A 16,929-nucleotide genomic window follows, 5' to 3' on the forward strand; every position below is an offset into this window, starting at 1 on the left:
CGACCAATAGAACCCAGCATGGATACTGCTAGAAAAACTAAGAGCGGTAAAAGATAATGGAAAACATGAGGCCCGGAGGGAGAAGGGACAGCTCGGTGTCTGGAAGGACCACTCCTTAAAGATAAAGGGTTGGCCATGATGGAGTTACCATGTTCCATCAAGGCCAAAGACAACGTACGACCATACGAGGGCATCCAAGAAAATGGGGAAGAGAAGGATCTGAGAGACATCAACCTATATGTCCACGAATTGAGATGTTAGAATAGGACTCCAAATTGTATTCTTTTTTTTTTTTTTTTGGAAGTTTATTTTTGAGACAGAGAGTATGCACACAAGCAGGGGAGAGGCAGAGAGAGAGGGAGGGAGAGAGAGAATCTCAAGCAGGCTCTGCGCTCCCAGCACAGACTTGGGGCTCGGTCTCACGAGCCGTGGGACCATGACCTGAGCTGAAATCAAGAGCCGGATGCTTAACCGACTGAGCCACCCAGGCGCCCCTAGTACTGCAAACCGGTTTATAGGACCATATATTCCCCTGAAGTCATCTGTAGGGAACGGACCATCGTGGTCACTTAAAAAACATCCGCGACAAAAGTGATGTGTTTGAGGAATACACAGGACACAAGATGCTCCAATTTTCTCCTTTCCGCAACAGGTTTATTGCCTTTTAAGAAAATTTTTGTAAAATATAAATACAAAGGCAGAGAATTTACTTACAAAGTTAAAACACAGATTTCAAACATAAACACACAATTCAGAAAATTTTAGTTTTATGTACATTTCCAAGCAACCTCGACATTATTATGTTAGTTCTCAATATTTTACAGGGTACAGAAAAAAATAGCTCAGTCTTCTTTAAATAAGAGCATAAAATGTTTAAACATATAAACAATCCGGTTTGATGCGTGAAAACTAATTTCACAGCTTTTTAAATTAGGATATAAAAGTTTCATACAATTAGTTGTTGTGTGTGGATATGGTTTGAATTTATATTACACACTACCGGATTACATCCAATAGCATTGACCTGGCCCGAGCAGGTACTCTGTAAACAAAACATAAAGGTACAACAATTGCCAAGCGCCTTCACCCAACTCACTCCCCGAAACCAGCCGCGTGGCTCGGACCACACTCCCAAGAGTCGTGGCCCTCCGACGAGGGAGCTCTGTGTGACGTCGCGTCAAAGTGTGGAACTCCGTTTCTTCATTGTTTGTTTTCTCCTTAAAAGAGAAATGGAACAAAACAAACAGTCCCAGTAAAAACGAACGTATCCCAAAGCGTGTGTGCATCGAAACAGTAAAGAAACGTTAGAACAACTTCATAAAAACTGACGGAGACGTTTAGAAAGAAAAGAACAACGACAGCAACGAAATCGTGTTTTCTAAGTCCTTCTGACTGGAGCCGTTTCTCTTATATAAAGAAGAGATATTTTCGTATGTAATAGTGTCCTTTCTTTACAGAAATAGTCGTATTATGACACATATGCACAAAGATTAACACTATACCACACTGTACATGGAGGGCCCGGCGAGCTCACCAGTAGTCGTCCGAGCCCATGTCGCCGGGGTGGAGCCACTCCATGGACGAGCCCAGCAGAGTCTGAAGCTCGCTGGTGAACTCCACCAGGTCTAAGAGCTCCTTGCTTTCGGGGTTAAAGGCTTCCAGGTCTTTGGAGCAAGAGAACAGGAGACTTGCCGAAACTTGCCGGTAAAACTCTGCCTCTGCGATGGTGACGATTTCCACATTTGGGAAGTTGCACCGGAATATGCGGGAGGACATCTTCAGTTTCTTGAGCACGTCCGAGAGCAACAGCCAGTTTCGAGGCCTGCGCGTGAGAGGGGAGAGCGGTTCGAGGCTGCGGCCAACTTAAAAGCGTTCCCCGCTATTCCCCGCACCCTCCCCCCCCAAGGAGCCGAGTCCCTGGGCCAGGCCAGCGGTTACTTCTGCCCCCGCCCCGGGTCTCACCAGCCCTGCGACATCTACTTTTACGCGGCGACAACTCTGGACTCGGCTGGATTTAGGAAGAGACCGTCTAGAGACGATTTAAACGGGAGCAGGGACCGCGCCTCTGAAAGAGCCTTCTCTTGGGAGGGGTGGGGATCTCAGTGCTGCCAGAACCTTCCAGGTGAAACACCTGCTCGCTCAGCTCTGGCCACACCTCGGGTCACCACTCTCCAAGGGAGTGCCTCGCTGCCGTCACCGCGGGAAGCCTTCGGTCTCCCAGCCTGACAGTGATGCAGAGGCCTCTTTGGTCTCTCGTCTCCTCCAACCCCCATGAACGGAGCGTTAGACACCCAGAAGGCTGGCTGGCTTTCTTCCCCCCTCCCCCCACCCCTCAGTGCTTTGGGGAGTGACGCTTTTGAGAGGGAAGGTGTTACATTCCCTCTGTACACCCTCAGCATACGTGAGGAGGATGTTACTCGTTAAGCACCTCTGTCAACATTTCAGCAGAACAGTTTCCTGACATGTACGCACCCCCCGAGGGATGGGTCAGTTGCAGCCCAGTGGCCTGGCCGCGGGGGCAAGACTGGATCTGACCAAATCTGAGGACACACGAGACCCGAGGTGCCCTGGGACGCGTTTCCCAGTTCACACGAGAAGGGGCCATGTGGGTATAGGCCAACAACAGACCTCAAATGCCTTGGAAGGTCCCTACGGTGGCCTGTTGGAGCGGGGCGGGGGCGGGACGGGGCGACTCCTAAGGAGGACCCCTTTCCAAAGAGTTTAGTGACCCAAGGATCCAAGTTGCGGACTCTTCTGTGAAGTTCCGATCAGTGAATTCAACGTCCCTTGGGCTCCAGGGGTGCTGTGTTCCCAACCTCCACGCCTTTTCTGGGAAAGGCCTGCTGTGGGCTTCGTGGGCTTCGAGGAATCCACTCACCTACCCACCCACCCGCCATCTGCTTAAAGGCGTCTCTAACTCCTGCCGCCGAGCAGCCTAACTAGTCCACGAGCAAGTGATGGCCATGCTCAATGCTCACCCCTGAGCGACGGACACTTGGATGTTATAACACGGTAAGAGGGGGCTTTCTGAGAACTCAAATTCAAACACGTCGCTGTAGGCCTCATCGTCGTCATCCTGGTCCTCCGGCCCCGGGGGGTTTGCCAAAACGTCATATCCGCTTTCGTCATCTGGCTCTAATGCAGGGCAAACGAGAGAGAGAGAAATCAATAAGCCACCGCGAGGTATCAGCTCTTGTCGAAAGAGGACGCCGTGAAAAACTCTTTCCCCAAGTCGGCCCTGCTCGTGGCGCCCACTGCCCACCGCCCCTCGCCCACAGCACAGAAAACTCCTTCACTTCCCACCGAACCAGAAGGAACAACGGCTCACCGCACACAGCGCTGCCATAGAACTCCCAGGAGCCATTGGAATCTTCGTCACTGCGACCCTGTAGGTCATTTAAATAATCTGGAGGGAGAAAAGCAAGATAAAACCCGCTGGGGAGAATCAAATGCTGGCCGCTTTCGGGGGCATTTTACCGTCAGGCCTGGCATGCGACTTCCCGGCTATCCCACAGCGCCCCCTTTGTGCCCTGCTGCCAACACCCGGTTCTCTGCCACATCAGACCAGGACCTGCATACCTGTCCACCTGCCTTCCGGACAGACGGGCCACCCTCACTGCCCCTGGAGCCCACCAAAAAACCTAGACGGGCCAGCTACGCATTTTCTCAGCCCTCGAAAGCAAATTAAGAGTGTGTATCTTGTCTTTGAATTTCGTATCCCTTCTCTGATACACTCACTTTCCCCAGGAAGTATGACTTAAGGTAAACGAGGGTGGGCCCCACGACTGAGTGGTATTCCCTGGACAGAAACGCGCAAAGAAGCCATCTAAATGGTTGAGTAGTAAGCCCACGTCTTGAACTCTGTCGTACCTGTTAAAAACTTTTCCATAAGCTCGCTGTGGGTCATTTTCATGATGGTTCTACCTGAGTACGTAGCCAAAGTGGGGTCAGCACCATAAGAGAGGAGCAAACGGACGATTTCCAAGTGATCGTTCTCGACGGCATCGTGGAGAGGTCTAGGAGAGACACGCGGCGGGATTACACGTGTGCTTGCCTCTGACAACGTGCAAGACTGGCTACGCGCGGGCCAAGCTTCCCGGGGGGGGGGGGGGGGCATTTCACCAAGGTGTGCGCCTGCCTCTGCCATTCCGGACAGGGGAACTGAGGCACCGTGAGTGGCCCGAGGTCAAGCAACGAAGCACTCTGTTGTGATGTCTGTACTTAACCCCTTACAAGGCAGGTGAAGGGACACATTTCAGGCCTAATTCTCAACTGCAAGTCTATTTTTAACCCAGGACCCCAGGAGGAACTCAAGCCCAAAGGAAATCATTTTCAATGAACTTAAGCAGGGACAGACTGGAAAAAGAGAATTTATGGGGGGGGGGGGAGGAATCGCACCATTATGGAAGCCAAAACACCAAGCAATTGTTATACCATTAAAAAAAGAAAAAAGAAAAGCTTATTCCTTTTTTTAAATGTTTCTTTTTGAGAGAGAGAGAGAGAGAGAGAGAGAGAGAGTGAGTGTGAGTGGGGGAGGGGCAGAAAGAGGGAGACACCGAATCCGAGGCAGGCTCCAGGCTTTGAGCCGTCAGCACAGAGCCCGACGCGGGGCTTGGACTCACAAACCGCGAGATCGTGACCTGAGCCGAAGTCAGGCGCTCAACCGACTGAGCCACCCAGGTGGCCCAAGCCTACTCCTTTTTTCAAAAAGAAACTAGGTACGAAGTGGAGCCTTTCCTGAAAGGCGCATGTCAGCAGCTTAGAGATCAATGATCAAACCTCTGGCCCAGAAGCAGAGTCCCTGGGGTGAGACCTTGGGAGGGTACACACTCTTCCGGCCGGTGTCCACTGGGGTCAGGCGGTTGCCCACAGTCCCGTCCTGAGGGAAGGCTATTTGAAAATCACGAAACACCAAATACCTTTCAGTTTTGCTAATTTTATGCCTGTCAGGAAAGCCCTATGCCCCGCCTCCTGGTGGCATCCCATGCACACAACCAGGAAGATGCTTGGGCTGACTCAGACCTGGGCCTCTGACCAACAAACCGAGGTCAAGGGCAGGGTAGGGGACAGGCCTGGGGATGTGAGTGGACAAAGCGGGTCCTACGGAGCCAGTGGCCTCTGGCCCTCTGTCTGTACTCCTGGGACTTTCAACTCACGTCTATTTTAAATACAGTGCTTTAATACATGCTGACATGGGGCATCCGACTTCGGCTCAGGTCATGATCTCACGGTTCGTGAGTTCGAGCCCCGCATCGGGCTCTCTGCTGTCAGGGAGGAGCCTGCTTGGGATCCTCTGTATCCCTCTCTATCTGCCCCTCCCCCGCTCGTGCTCTCCGTCAAAAATAAAAGACACGTTAAGAAAAACTGCTGACAATAAGTCCAGGGTCTTCAAAGGCAACACCTGCGATTATTCGTGAAGGCTCCGACATTTTCAGGGACTTCTGTCCAGGGGAACGTTACTAACTGTTAACGTTCTATCGAAATTTGCCAGAAAGGTCTGTTCCATTCCATTCGAGGACTCTGCTGTCCGCGTGCTTACATATCAGTCTCTATCTATCTTTCCTTCTGGGGGTTTTCCACATGCCCTGAGAACCACCGCCACTGACCTTGTTCCGTCCTGGGCACTGCAGTTGACGTCCGCGCCATATTCAAGGAGGTGTCGCACAATGTTGAGCCACCCCCTGGCACAAGCCTCGTGCAGGGCACAGTAACCCGCGTTGTCTCGATGGTTCACGTCACAAATCTTGTTCTCCAGGCAGTACAAGACCACTTCCTGCGGGGAGAGGGGGAGAGGGATGCCATCATCCATCATCACACGGCGAACCTTCCAAGGGTGACCTCTCCAGAGCCCGTCAGTGCCTTCTTTCAAAGGCACGCCCCCCCCCCGGGCCCGAGAGCCACCGCGGGGTGGGCAGACGGTGGACGTGTCGGTGAGGGGGTGAGGGCATGTGTGACAAAGATTGAACGGGCCCATTCAGTAGGTGGTAGTGGAGAACAACGCAAGTCTGGATGAAAGCATGGACGACCGACGCGCAGAGATTAAATCAGCCGGAGAACATTCCTTCACGTAGCGAGGGAGGGGTGGCCGGTTAGGTTAGCCAGGTCCTCCCACGCTCCCGCTTGCAGGGTAAGTAGGGTAAAAGAGACACTCTTTGCACCACAGAAAACATCAAGAAGGGACACGAAATTCTTCAAACAACCCCCGCCCTATACGTTACCTCGCTCCACCCCCCTCGGAGCGGAATCGATATGATATTTACGGATTTACCGAAGTTAAAGATGAGCATCCGACATACCACACACTGCCGCCTACGCGTCTCAAGAACTAAATAAAACAAGTCTACCCTTCCCCCTTCGAGGAAGGTATTCTGTGTCAACGGTTTGCATTAGAATCACTGTTATTAATCTGACTTCTTTGGTGTATTAAAATATTAATATGAACTGCTCCCGGTAAGCAGAGCAGTAATTTATTCAGTGTTTTATTACCTTGATTAAGAAAGTTTTCAAACACACGGAACAGCATTTGCCACCAGAAAACACACTACACTGTTCTCCTACAAGTCATGTCCAGCAGAGAGCCGTCAGGTCCCGAGAGCTGGGGGTAGGCGGGGCCTGCCCACACGTGGTCTACTTGGTAAGAGGGAGCTGGCTGGGGTCAGAGCAGGCCTCCCGGTGACAACTTTTAAATAACTCATCTGTTAAACCTCAAACAGGGGTCATTCCAGCCGCCCACAGATGTAAGGTGGGACCTGAAAACCTTTCGTGGCCTTTCTAGGACCCATCAATCAAAAGCGACCGCTTCCTTGGGAGCTAACCGGAAGGTTCCATATGCTCACCCTGGGGACCTAATATCGCACGCTGGTAAACCTGGCCGTTGTGGCCCTGCTGCTTCAGGCGACTGAGGCAGCTCCCTTCCAAAACAGGAGGAGGAAGAAAGAAGGTGTGGCCAACAAATGAGTGTCTTCGTTCAGACCCTAACCTGCCAGGAAGCCCACAATCCTCTGGGCTCCCAGGCCACCTGCCCTGAGCCCTCGTATCCAGGATACCGCATGAAGCTGCTGCTCTTTTAGCAGGCCCTCACTAGCCAGACTCGAGTGGACGGCTGCAAGCTAATGAGTTGTGTGCCCCAGCCAGGGAGAGGCCCCGTCACGTGGCTCTGGGATCAGGTCTGAGCACCACCGCTGTGCACAGATCAATTTACCCGCGGCCCGGCGGCCGGCCCGGTGTCCTATCAACCCAGGGTTTATTTGCTCTGACAACTATGGCCTTCACCTGGAAACCTTTGTCGCTACTGGACGGATCTGAGGGTACCTAGAAATGAAAGGACAAAGCTGATGGGTAAGTCAACCCTCTTTTCCTGGAGGGTGGTGGGGAAGGCAGTAGTAACCCGACGGCCAGGTCAAACTCTTTGACGTGGGCTGCCCCAACTGAGCCGTGTGGCTATCGCCGTTTACAAAGGACTTCTCCCTCTCCCCAAATGAGTATGTCATCTGTTATCCCGCGGTCATCTAGGAGACCTCAGGAAGGGAAGGCGGTACTATTCTCGTTCAACACTCGGGTTTCGAAATAGAGGTCCGGAGAGGTTGGAGCCCAAGTTCAATTCACATGAAACCCTAGACCTATGGCTCCAGTCTTTTGGTACCTGGTCAGCTAGGAAGATTGAGAAGGCCCAAGAGGGCCCCTGCGAGGGGGGTGCAATCGTGCTGTGACGAGCATCCCATCCCGACGCCAGGCTCTCTCGGTTAGGGGGTCGAGCAGGCTAACCGCTCTCTCTTAGCTGGGACGGCGGCGGCCTCTATAGGCTGGCCACCGCTGTCACCAACAGAGACAATGGTGAAGAGGCTGGGCAAGTTGGTCTCCCCAGTACGGTTCTTGGTTTATTTTCCACACTAGAAATGGGACTGTTCGAAGGGCAGCCCACCCATTTCCAAACAAAATCAAACTGTTTTTGTTGGACAATTCTCTGTTAAGCGGCTATAAGCCGTATGCCATTAACCGCAAAATGTAACCATAAAGGCCATAAACCCGACATTGTTAATTAATTAAATGCCTCATTAACTTTTTTAAAAACATGATTTATTCAATTCATAGAAAATTTAACCATCACCACTAAACGCACAAGCATGTGGCTGCACATTGGCATTTTAGCCTAAGAAACAGAAACCTTTTTACCGGAAGGGAAAGGTTTGAACGTCTCTGGCCATGCACGTGGTCTATTTAACACAGAGGGTGCTTCTGAACCTTAAGAACCAGATAAACACAACACAAAGCTTGGACAGCCTTTTGCTTTCACATAGTATGTCCAGCTCAGCAGAAAATGACAGTGGGAAAGACTAACTTCAGGAAGGCCTTCCCAAGTCAGTGCCTTCGTGAAACACACCTTTACGGGGTTAAACAAATTGTCCTTCACCTTTCAAAGTTTTAGCCCACCACATCTAACTGGCCATCATCGAAACATTTTAAGTCCTGCCTGGAGAAATCCTGGGAAGTTGGAAGTTAAAAGTCGGTAGTTAAAATGTTCAGCATCCGAACCGCTGATCTGTGCAAATTACATATTGAACTTTACATGTGAAGGGGGGAGAAAAAACCCCGGTCGTCCTGACATAAACACTTCTACGGCTTCACGTGCCATCGAAGGCCCTTTAGGTAGCTTACAAACGTCTGGATCAAGTAAGCGCTCCTTGGTCCAGGGCTCAGACCCACTGGTTCCACGAAAACCAAAATGCAAACTTCCTCAGAGGACCAACCAGGGTCCGTCCCTGGTCTGAAAGGGAGACTGGTGGAAATGTCAAGATCAAAGGTGAGGCTGGGAGCCCCGCCCTCCACCGCCCTCCACCGAGGGGTGGAGCCCGCTGCCCTCCTGCTCCCCCTCCAGCCCTCAGGTGAGGCTTCCTCTGGGGCCGCCCCGTGGGTTTCACCTTCCCGAACTAAAAATCATCCCAGAGAGCTCCCTCCAGGTAATCTGGACATCTCCAGAAAAGACACGACCGTACAAACGACAGCACATTTCACCAACGAGCAAATGGGGCAGGGGACGGGCTGGCTTGGGGGTCAAGGCGGTCACACCGACAAGAGCCCCCCCGCCCCCACAACGGATGGAAGCACAGAGCTGGTCAGGCTGTGGGGGCCAGGACTTCGGCAAATCCCGGGAGCCCCCGGCAGAGCCCTGCCACCGCAGCCCTCGGCCACACCTCCAAGCTCCACACTCCGCCTGCTGAGCCCCGTTTTATTTTCACCATTCAACTCCCAGAGGGCTGATGCCAGCATAAAAAATGCCTTTGCCCTGTGGGCTATTACATCACAATTTCATCTGACAAGTGTGGTGGGGGAGCCGCACAGGGCAGAGGGGGTCATCTATCTCAGAGGGCAGCTCCGACGTAAGCCAGTCTTGGAGAGGAGCAGGGTGGGGGAGGGGGCAGTGAGTCTTAGGCCTGAGTCCCGCTCCTGCTCCTGCTCCTCCTCCTCCTCCTCCTCCTCCTCCTCCTCAGCAGCCCTCAGGCTCCCTCGCCCTCTCACATAAAAGACTCTTCACTCTTCGGGTCCGCCCCCCTCCCCCACCAACCCCCTACCCCTGCCCAGACATTTCCCGCCCCGCTCCCCACAGGGGCACCGCTTTGCCCGAGAAACAGCGCAAGCAACCCAAAATAGAGCTAATAACTTCTCTCCCCCTTGCTAATCAGAATCCAAAAGGGCTCATTAAAATTCCCCCAGTCGCCAAGCCCTGGGTTATGTCAGATTTTATATCAGAGATAAGTGAGCGAGACTGGAGGATGCCGAAGCAGCCTACCTGCCTGAACACGAACTGAACATCAGAGAGGCCTTTCTTTTCACATGGCGATTGAACAAGCCAGCAAAGAGTCGGAACGCGAGTGGGGCTAATGCAAACATCCTGCTGGAATACCCAGCCCAGCCCCTGATGGGGGAGGGGAGGGGCGCTGGGCTCCGAGACCCTTCGAGACCCTGCCCGGCTCAGCCAGGGCACCCCACCCCCCCCACCCCCACCCCAGCCTCGAGGAGCGACAGCCCAGGCTCTTGGAATCCGGGCACCCCCAAGGACGCTCACCTCGTAGCCAAGCCGGGCTGCCCGCTGCAGGAGGGTCTCGCCTGCGTTCTTATTGACAATAAGTCTCCGTGCTTCTGGCGGCATCGGGCGCGACTGGGTGGTCTCGGGAGGGGAGCTTGAGCGCGGCAGCTGGGAAGACTGGGAAGCCGGCAGCAGTTGTTGCAAACGGTCGAAGGGCTTCTGGTCCTGCTTGGCCGGTGACAAATCGTAGTCGGAACTGGGCTCGGGCCGCTTTCTGAACCTCCGGACGGTCACCTATCACAAAACCAGGCAGCGCTCGTGGTTAAGCCGGCCTTCCAGCCAGCACCCGCGTCTCTTCCCCTCCTCCCCGCAAGTTACAAACCCGAGTGGGGGAGGCACTTTCCCCTTTCCGTTTGTTTGGGGGAGGGGGGCTGTGGAGTGGAGGGAGGCTGGGGGGAAGGGTTTCATTCTTAACTAGTTTGAAACTTGGCCACCACCCAGGAGACGTGGCCCCTAGGATGGGGGAGTGACGTTTTGGGAGGGGAACCTGGGAAAAGGAAAGCTTTGTCCCCAGAAGCCGAGAAGCAGGGGGCAAGAGGTACCTTGCCGTCAGTGTTCTCCACATAGTAGTCTCCGGTCAGCGACAAGCCCTGCCTGGGCTCCGGAGGGATCAAATGCTTGGTTTTGCACAGTCTCTTCCCGGATGGTTTCTCGCTGTTGTCGGTGTATTTCTGCAGCAGGGAGGCAGCCTGGCAATCTTCTTCTTCGTCTGTGCACAGCACATCTGTCTTCTGGCTTTCTTTAATTTTCTGCTGTTTGGCAGGCGGCCTCGAGGCTGGCGCGCAGCTTGGCGGAGGCTGCTTTTTGCCGCTTGCATTGGTGGATGAAAGGCTCTTCATGGGCGGAGAGCCGGAGAACACAGGCAAGCCTAAATCCGGAGGGGGTGGCGGGCGGGAAGGAGGGAGGGGGAGAAGAAGCAGGCGTTACACGGTTGTAGCCGGTGCGGAAAGAAAAGCCCATTGTTAGCACTGATCACTGGAGCGGCTTCAGTTTTTAAAGATATACCAATTATGTTTCCAAAGCATTAATATTTTAATTATCCCACATTCAAACGGCAAATAGGTTAACCCACGAAACGCCAAGCGGCAAGTTTCTCCGGAGGGCCGGGACAAGAGGGCACAAGCCAGCCCTTCCCGGACCTGCCACCCCCAACCCGTGGGGGGCCTGGGTGCTCAGCACCTAGCCATCGGCCACAGCCTGAGGCTGCCACCGGGGTGCTGGCGGGCCCGCGGGGTCACCCAGGCTTGCCCTTTCTGCAGGGAAGTGGGGAGGCTGGAAGGACCTCCCGAGAGAACTCCCCGCCCGCCACATCCTACATCCTACAATCAGTCCATTTTCTATGGCGCCCTTCCCCAGGCAGGTGACCCACCCTCCGCGAGCGGGGCGGGCGGTCACGGGGTGGCCTCCGCGTACCTTGTTCGTTGTCACTGGATTTGAGGGACTCCTCCGACCAGCTTCTGTTGCCTTTGGCCTCTGCCCTTTTCCTGCCAGGTTTCTCTTCGGGGCTGTTATTGCCCTGGGCAGTGACCTCAGGCTGAACTGCCTGGGTCACTTCCTTCCTGCCCTGCCGGCCAGGTTTGCTCTCTGCTGCCGACACCTGCTGCTCCCACCGTTCTCTAAGGTGCAGCAAGTGGCGTTGCTTTTTAGGATGGAGCCCTGTTAATTCAATGCACACCTTCAGGTTGGTCAGCTCACTATAATGTGGGTCTTCTAAGTAGTTAGAGGAACTGTTTGTCATTTCCCTCTCAGGCCAGTCATCTAATGGAGAAATAACTACAAATTAATCAACAAGCCCCCTGGGGAGGGGGGGGAACAAACTGTCTTAAGCATCACTAATGGGGGGTGGGGGAGGGGAGGGGAGTGGTCACAGCCTCCGCCCGAGGGCTGTCACCAAGTCTTGGGAGGGGGCCTGTTCATCTTTGGCCGTCTTGGGGCTGGAGCTCCTTGCATCTGGCTTTGGGGCAAGGGTGAGCGGCTTCCCCAGGGCTCCGGGGCGGGAACGGGGGGTGGGGGTGGGGGGGTCTCCACTGCTCCGCATTAGGACTCCCCCTGGGCGCCCTGCGGCCGGGGTGCGCGGCACACGTCATGTCCGTCCACCTCTGGCCGCGTGCGCAGGCAGTCGAAGCCGACCGAGCTCACCTTTGGAGACCCGTCTTCGCTTGGCTTTCAGCAGAGGGTCCTCCGGCAGGTCTTCCGCTGCGGTCTCGGTGTGGTTGCTGTCACCTGAGACTTTGCGCTTTCTGTCCAGCCGGAGGGTGGGGCTGTGTGGCATGTCCCCGGCCGCCTGGTCGGCGGGGGGCTCGCTCGCAGGCTGCCTGTCCACGAAGTATTTCTCCACGGGAAGATCTTTGTCCTCCGGCGCTTCAAAGGGATCGTGTTTGTTTCCAGCACTGTATTCGCCTGGCGGACGGGAGACAGGAATACGAGCGATGAAGGCCCGAAGGTCACCACGGGAAGGCAGGACCTCCATGCCCACGGTCGTCCGCCACCAACCGACCGTTCTTTGGAAGACCGGGGGCCTCACGCGTTGGCGGCACAAAACCCGCAGAAATACAACGTCTCAAAAGGGAGGCACACACCACCCTCGGCTTTCTCTTTCTACCTTTTTATAGTTGGGGCACAAAGAGAGTCGGGAGACGAGGCATCCTCACAACTTCAGTGATGCTCAGGTCCCTTCCAGGGCCCTGTCCCGCGGGGGGCAAGTGACCCCGCAGCAAGACCCAACCAAGCCAGGGCTGACCCAAGAAATCTCTCCGGAATCATTTGCTGAAGGCATTATTTTGAAATCAAAGGAAAGCTGTGTAATAAACAGAACGAATAGCGCCGCCGCGTCATCTGCAGAAGGGACAGCAGCAATGTTCCCTTGGGTCGACAGGGGAGACGGGGAAGAGAGAGGGCTGGGGAAGGAGTGTGTTGGCAGGCAGGGAAGCTGGGGGACCAAGCGGGGAAGACGAGCCTGGGGAAGCCAAGGAGAGGCTTCCTGGTGTGCACACAAGAGTCAAAGGCAATTTCTTTTTTCTTTTTTTTAGGTTTCTTTCTTTTGAGAGAGTGGCGGGGGTGGGGGGGGGCAGAGAGAGGGGAAGAGAGAATCCCAAGCAGCCTCTGCACAGTCAGCGAGGAGGCTGATGCGGGGCTCGAACACTCGAACTGTGGGATCATGACCTGAACCGAAGTCAGACGCGTAACTGATTGAGCCACCCACGTGCCCCAGAAGGGTCAAAGGCAATTTCAAAGAACTCAACCTGATTACCACACTCCCCTCGGTCTTTCTGACATCTGCAGAGTGAAAAAAGTGTAGTGTTTTACTCCAACACCTGGGTGACACCATGCACACCCACGGGGACCCAACCCGGCACTCCTTCCATGCCTTCCTTCACACGCAAACATCTAGGGACATTCCAAACGCAAGGATCCGCCCCCTTTGGTGCCCTTAAATCGGCTCGGCCCAACGTCACGCGCTGCTTTTGCTCCAGCCTAAGAAATGGCTCATCGACGGCTTTGGTCCCATTTCTTCTAATCCCTGAATAGTTTTGTAACCATCACTGTGACGTTAAGGAGCGGGAGTTCAGTATCTCGATGGTAACACTGAGCAGAACTGCTCAAGTCCATTTCCACAGGAAGTCATAAACACACTCATCATATGCGGACCCCATTCCTCCTCCTTCCCCCGCCTAGGCCACTTCAAATATCACTCCCGCTCCTGACCAGCCCAGCTGGTCCCCTGATCAGACTTTCCTTGGGGGCATCGGCAGCATTCAGTGGCACTCCGTTGTGGGGGGTGGGGTGGGGGGGGAATTTCACCCTGGCCTCGGCTAGCCTGAGCTGTCAACGGTGGAAGGACCTGCCCACGTGGGTCTTCTGTCACGGCAGTGTCCCAACACAAAGCTCAGTGGCGGCGGCAGGAAGCCCGCGCAAGCCTCTGACCCATGCTTCCGGGCGATGCAGCCGGGATGACCGGCGGACTGGGTTTGGCCCAGGCGAGCAAAGGGGACAGGCTGTGACTCGCATGCCTGCCGCGCTGTGACCCTCTTAACCGCTCTGGCGGTAACAGCGCTCCTTGACAACGCGGTCCCCCCTTCGGTTGTAAAGTGGGAACACTGCTGCGAGCTCTCCTCCCGCCGGTGAGCTGCCTCCCGGGGGTGGGCTCCATGAACAGCACGAGCCCAGCTAACGGAAAGGCCGGAGAAATCACTTTAACGGACGGGATGCCAAGACTGTCAGGCTAGGCTTGAGTGTTAGCCCTGTATGCATGAGATGTTAACATGTGAGCCCTCCTGGTTAACACCATTTGACGTTCCTGGTCCAACCAGCCTTCCCCGAAAGCCCCGTGGGAGGCGCTGGGGATCAGTGTACAGATATAAGGGCTAGCTCAAGAACCACCGTGTGCAATTTTAAAGTCAATTCAGTGTATCCGCCTCCCCCACCCTTAGGTAGGAAAGATGGTTCAAACGAAGTGGGCTGAAAGCAGGGGTAATCGGGAGATGACGGATGCCTTCTAGGGTCACAATCAGGCAGAAAAGCTCAGCCGGTGACCTGCGATGTGCCCCGATCGGTTTAAGCCTCTCTTCGCCCCCGAGTGCTTCAGATTCCGCTTCTACATTTGACATCTTAGCTGCAGGTCTCGAAATCACCTGTATCTGTTACGGGCCCTATCCGGCGAAAGAGGCGCGTCTTGCTCGGGGAGAGGGATTTCCGGGCGCGTTGGCCCTCGCTGCCAACTTCCCACAGTGCAGCTCGGTTCTATTCTCCCCTACCTGGCCTTTCACCGTGTCAGCAGGCCGTGACCGACCGGAGACCTCGTCTCCCCTTCCTCGCCGAAGGACAGCAGCCCTACAGGCGCACAACAGCCTTCCCCTTCACCCGCCGGGATGGGGAGCCGTGGTTCACTGAGATCACCCACCCACGCAACGTAGCTGAGCTGCTTTCGTCCCCATTTGGCGAAAGGATCTTTCCCCAAACTAGGTCCATCCATCCTTCCCACAACTCCCGAGCCTCTCAGGGCAAAGATCCCAGTTCAGCCGAGGGAAACTGCCCCCCCTACCGTGCCCAAGACCTCATGCGCCACGACCTTACCCAGGCCAGTAATTAATAATCCTAAAGAGCACCCGCCATGACTGCCCTAGATACACGTGGCCAACCAGCTATGGGGGACACGTGCCATGTCACACACCTGATCTGCCGGGAGCTCCTCGATGAGACTATTCTAGCCACAGCTGCCGGGATTACCCTTGAAAGCAAAGGAGATGGAGAGCCAGATACACAGGGGTCCTAACTACCCACTCCACCACCTGGTCCCTTCTAAACGTGGGAAGCTATGTGCTCTTGGTCATTTGATCCAAGCGGATGCGAATGTGGCTCTGTTGTTCGTGGTTTAACACTTGGTCCCTGCAGTGTGGTCACGTGACTCATGGACCATACATCCCATAATTTATCATGGTTGTGCCATAGCACCACCTCAAAGAAGCATCGCCATGGCAACATTTACAAGTCACCGTGGCAACAAAGCACCCTCGCCACCGTTGAGCCATGACCAGTCAGCCCTAAACAAGGTGGGAGGGTTCCCCATGATGGAAATTCCCTGCTCTGCAGATAACTGTGACACCTCAAGCAAAGGCTAACCTTGTGGAAACTTACGCCCTCCACAAAGCAGCATGGGGAATCGCGGTTTCAAACTCAGCGTAGTTCATCAACATGCAGGCGGCTCGGCCAAAGAGAAGTTTCGTGAAGCCCTTTGACTGAGGCTTCCTCCAGTTCCTGCCCAGGCACGGCCACTGAGCAGGTCCTGGGTCTGCCCCAGCCAAGTGGCTGGCAAGGGAGACGGCCACTCCCAGTTCACGAGGGAAGGGACCAAGGTCTCCTTGTCCTCCCCGCCCCCCCCCTTCGAAATGCCACTGATGGGGAGGGGACCCTCAGCAAAGTTCCAAGCTTGAGAACCCGCCTAGGTCCTCTGTTGACCTTCTCAAATAAAAACTTAATTCAGCCACGCCTACTATCATAAAGCATAAACGAAAATCCCGGCCGCGGTGTTTTCAACTTAATTCACTCTTCTCAGGCCAGCCCCTCCCAACGAGTGCATACCGAACGCCTGGGAGGCAGAGGCCACACAGGAAGCACCCACCAGGTTAGAAGCTCCTGGGGTCCGCAGGAGTGGGGGGCTGCTTTGGAAGAGGGACGGCATCTCGTACCTTCTTCATCACCCCTGCCTACCCCAGATCCCTGCCCCACGTCTCACGTGCTCACAGCTCCACCTTCGGCCACACGGACACCCGCGAGGAGAGAACCAACTGTGAAGCAGGGCCTGAGCCCACACGGGACATGAAGACATGAGACACGAAGGCCAAAAGGACAAGAAGGCCCGTTAATTTGCGGCCGGATGAATCTAGCACCTGCCGTCCCCTGGATGAGGAGATGGCAGCAAAGACAACCAACGGCTCTTCCAAGTTATTCCTCTTGACCAACACAAACCACAGGTCCCCCAGAAGATTGGGGACGGGGACCCACCTCCTTGGTCGCCCCAGTCTTTACAAGTGAGCCCCCCTCCCCCCCGCTCCTCTATCCCCTTCCTGCCCTCGGGGACGATTTAGGCCTTGCCGGGCCATGTCCTGGGTGCTCCAGGAACAGTACCCACTGGTCGGAGCCTGGACGGACTCAGGGGAGGGCAGAAGGGAGGCCTTTCGGAGGCGTCAGAGCTCTGCTCCCCATTGGCCTAGTCTGATGCTCGTCTCTAGGTTCCGCAGGAAAGACGAGGAGGGACATAAACTTCCCTGGGAAGACGGCCGGGGTGAGGCCGCTGCGATGTGAAGCCGGGTCTGGCCATCGGACTGAAAAACCAGACAAAGGTCAAG

General features: G+C 54.9%; 1 protein-coding gene across 9 annotated transcripts in view; it reads right to left on the bottom strand.

The window, feature by feature from the left end:
- Positions 1–627: 627 nt before the first annotated feature.
- The window catches only part of BCOR (BCL6 corepressor), a 44,257-nt gene continuing 27,955 nt past the window's right edge, over positions 628–16,929 (bottom strand). For 3 of the 9 annotated variants that reach the window (XM_047076074.1, XM_047076072.1, XM_047076073.1), the window contains 11 exons: positions 12,224–12,484; positions 11,498–11,842; positions 10,627–10,952; positions 10,064–10,318; positions 5,607–5,773; positions 4,780–4,890; positions 3,871–4,016; positions 3,329–3,406; positions 2,979–3,135; positions 1,535–1,822; positions 628–1,217 (listed from right to left, as the gene is read on the bottom strand). In XM_047076074.1, coding sequence (XP_046932030.1) covers positions 1,178–1,217; positions 1,535–1,822; positions 2,979–3,135; positions 3,329–3,406; positions 3,871–4,016; positions 4,780–4,890; positions 5,607–5,773; positions 10,064–10,318; positions 10,627–10,952; positions 11,498–11,842; positions 12,224–12,484 — 2,174 coding nt within the window. In that variant the 3' untranslated portion in view covers positions 628–1,177. Of the gene's footprint in view, positions 1,823–2,978; positions 3,136–3,328; positions 3,407–3,870; positions 4,017–4,779; positions 4,891–5,606; positions 5,774–10,063; positions 10,319–10,626; positions 10,953–11,497; positions 11,843–12,223; positions 12,485–16,929 lie in introns of all 9 variants that reach the window. The other 6 variants (XM_047076080.1, XM_047076081.1, XM_047076076.1 and 3 more) reach the window with 5 other exon arrangements.

This window comes from Lynx rufus, unplaced genomic scaffold (assembly GCF_022079265.1).
Source record: "Lynx rufus isolate CCGP_SWC_20201006 ecotype Redwood Valley unplaced genomic scaffold, mLynRuf1.p SCAF_14, whole genome shotgun sequence".
NCBI classification, from domain to species: Eukaryota; Metazoa; Chordata; class Mammalia; order Carnivora; family Felidae; genus Lynx; species Lynx rufus.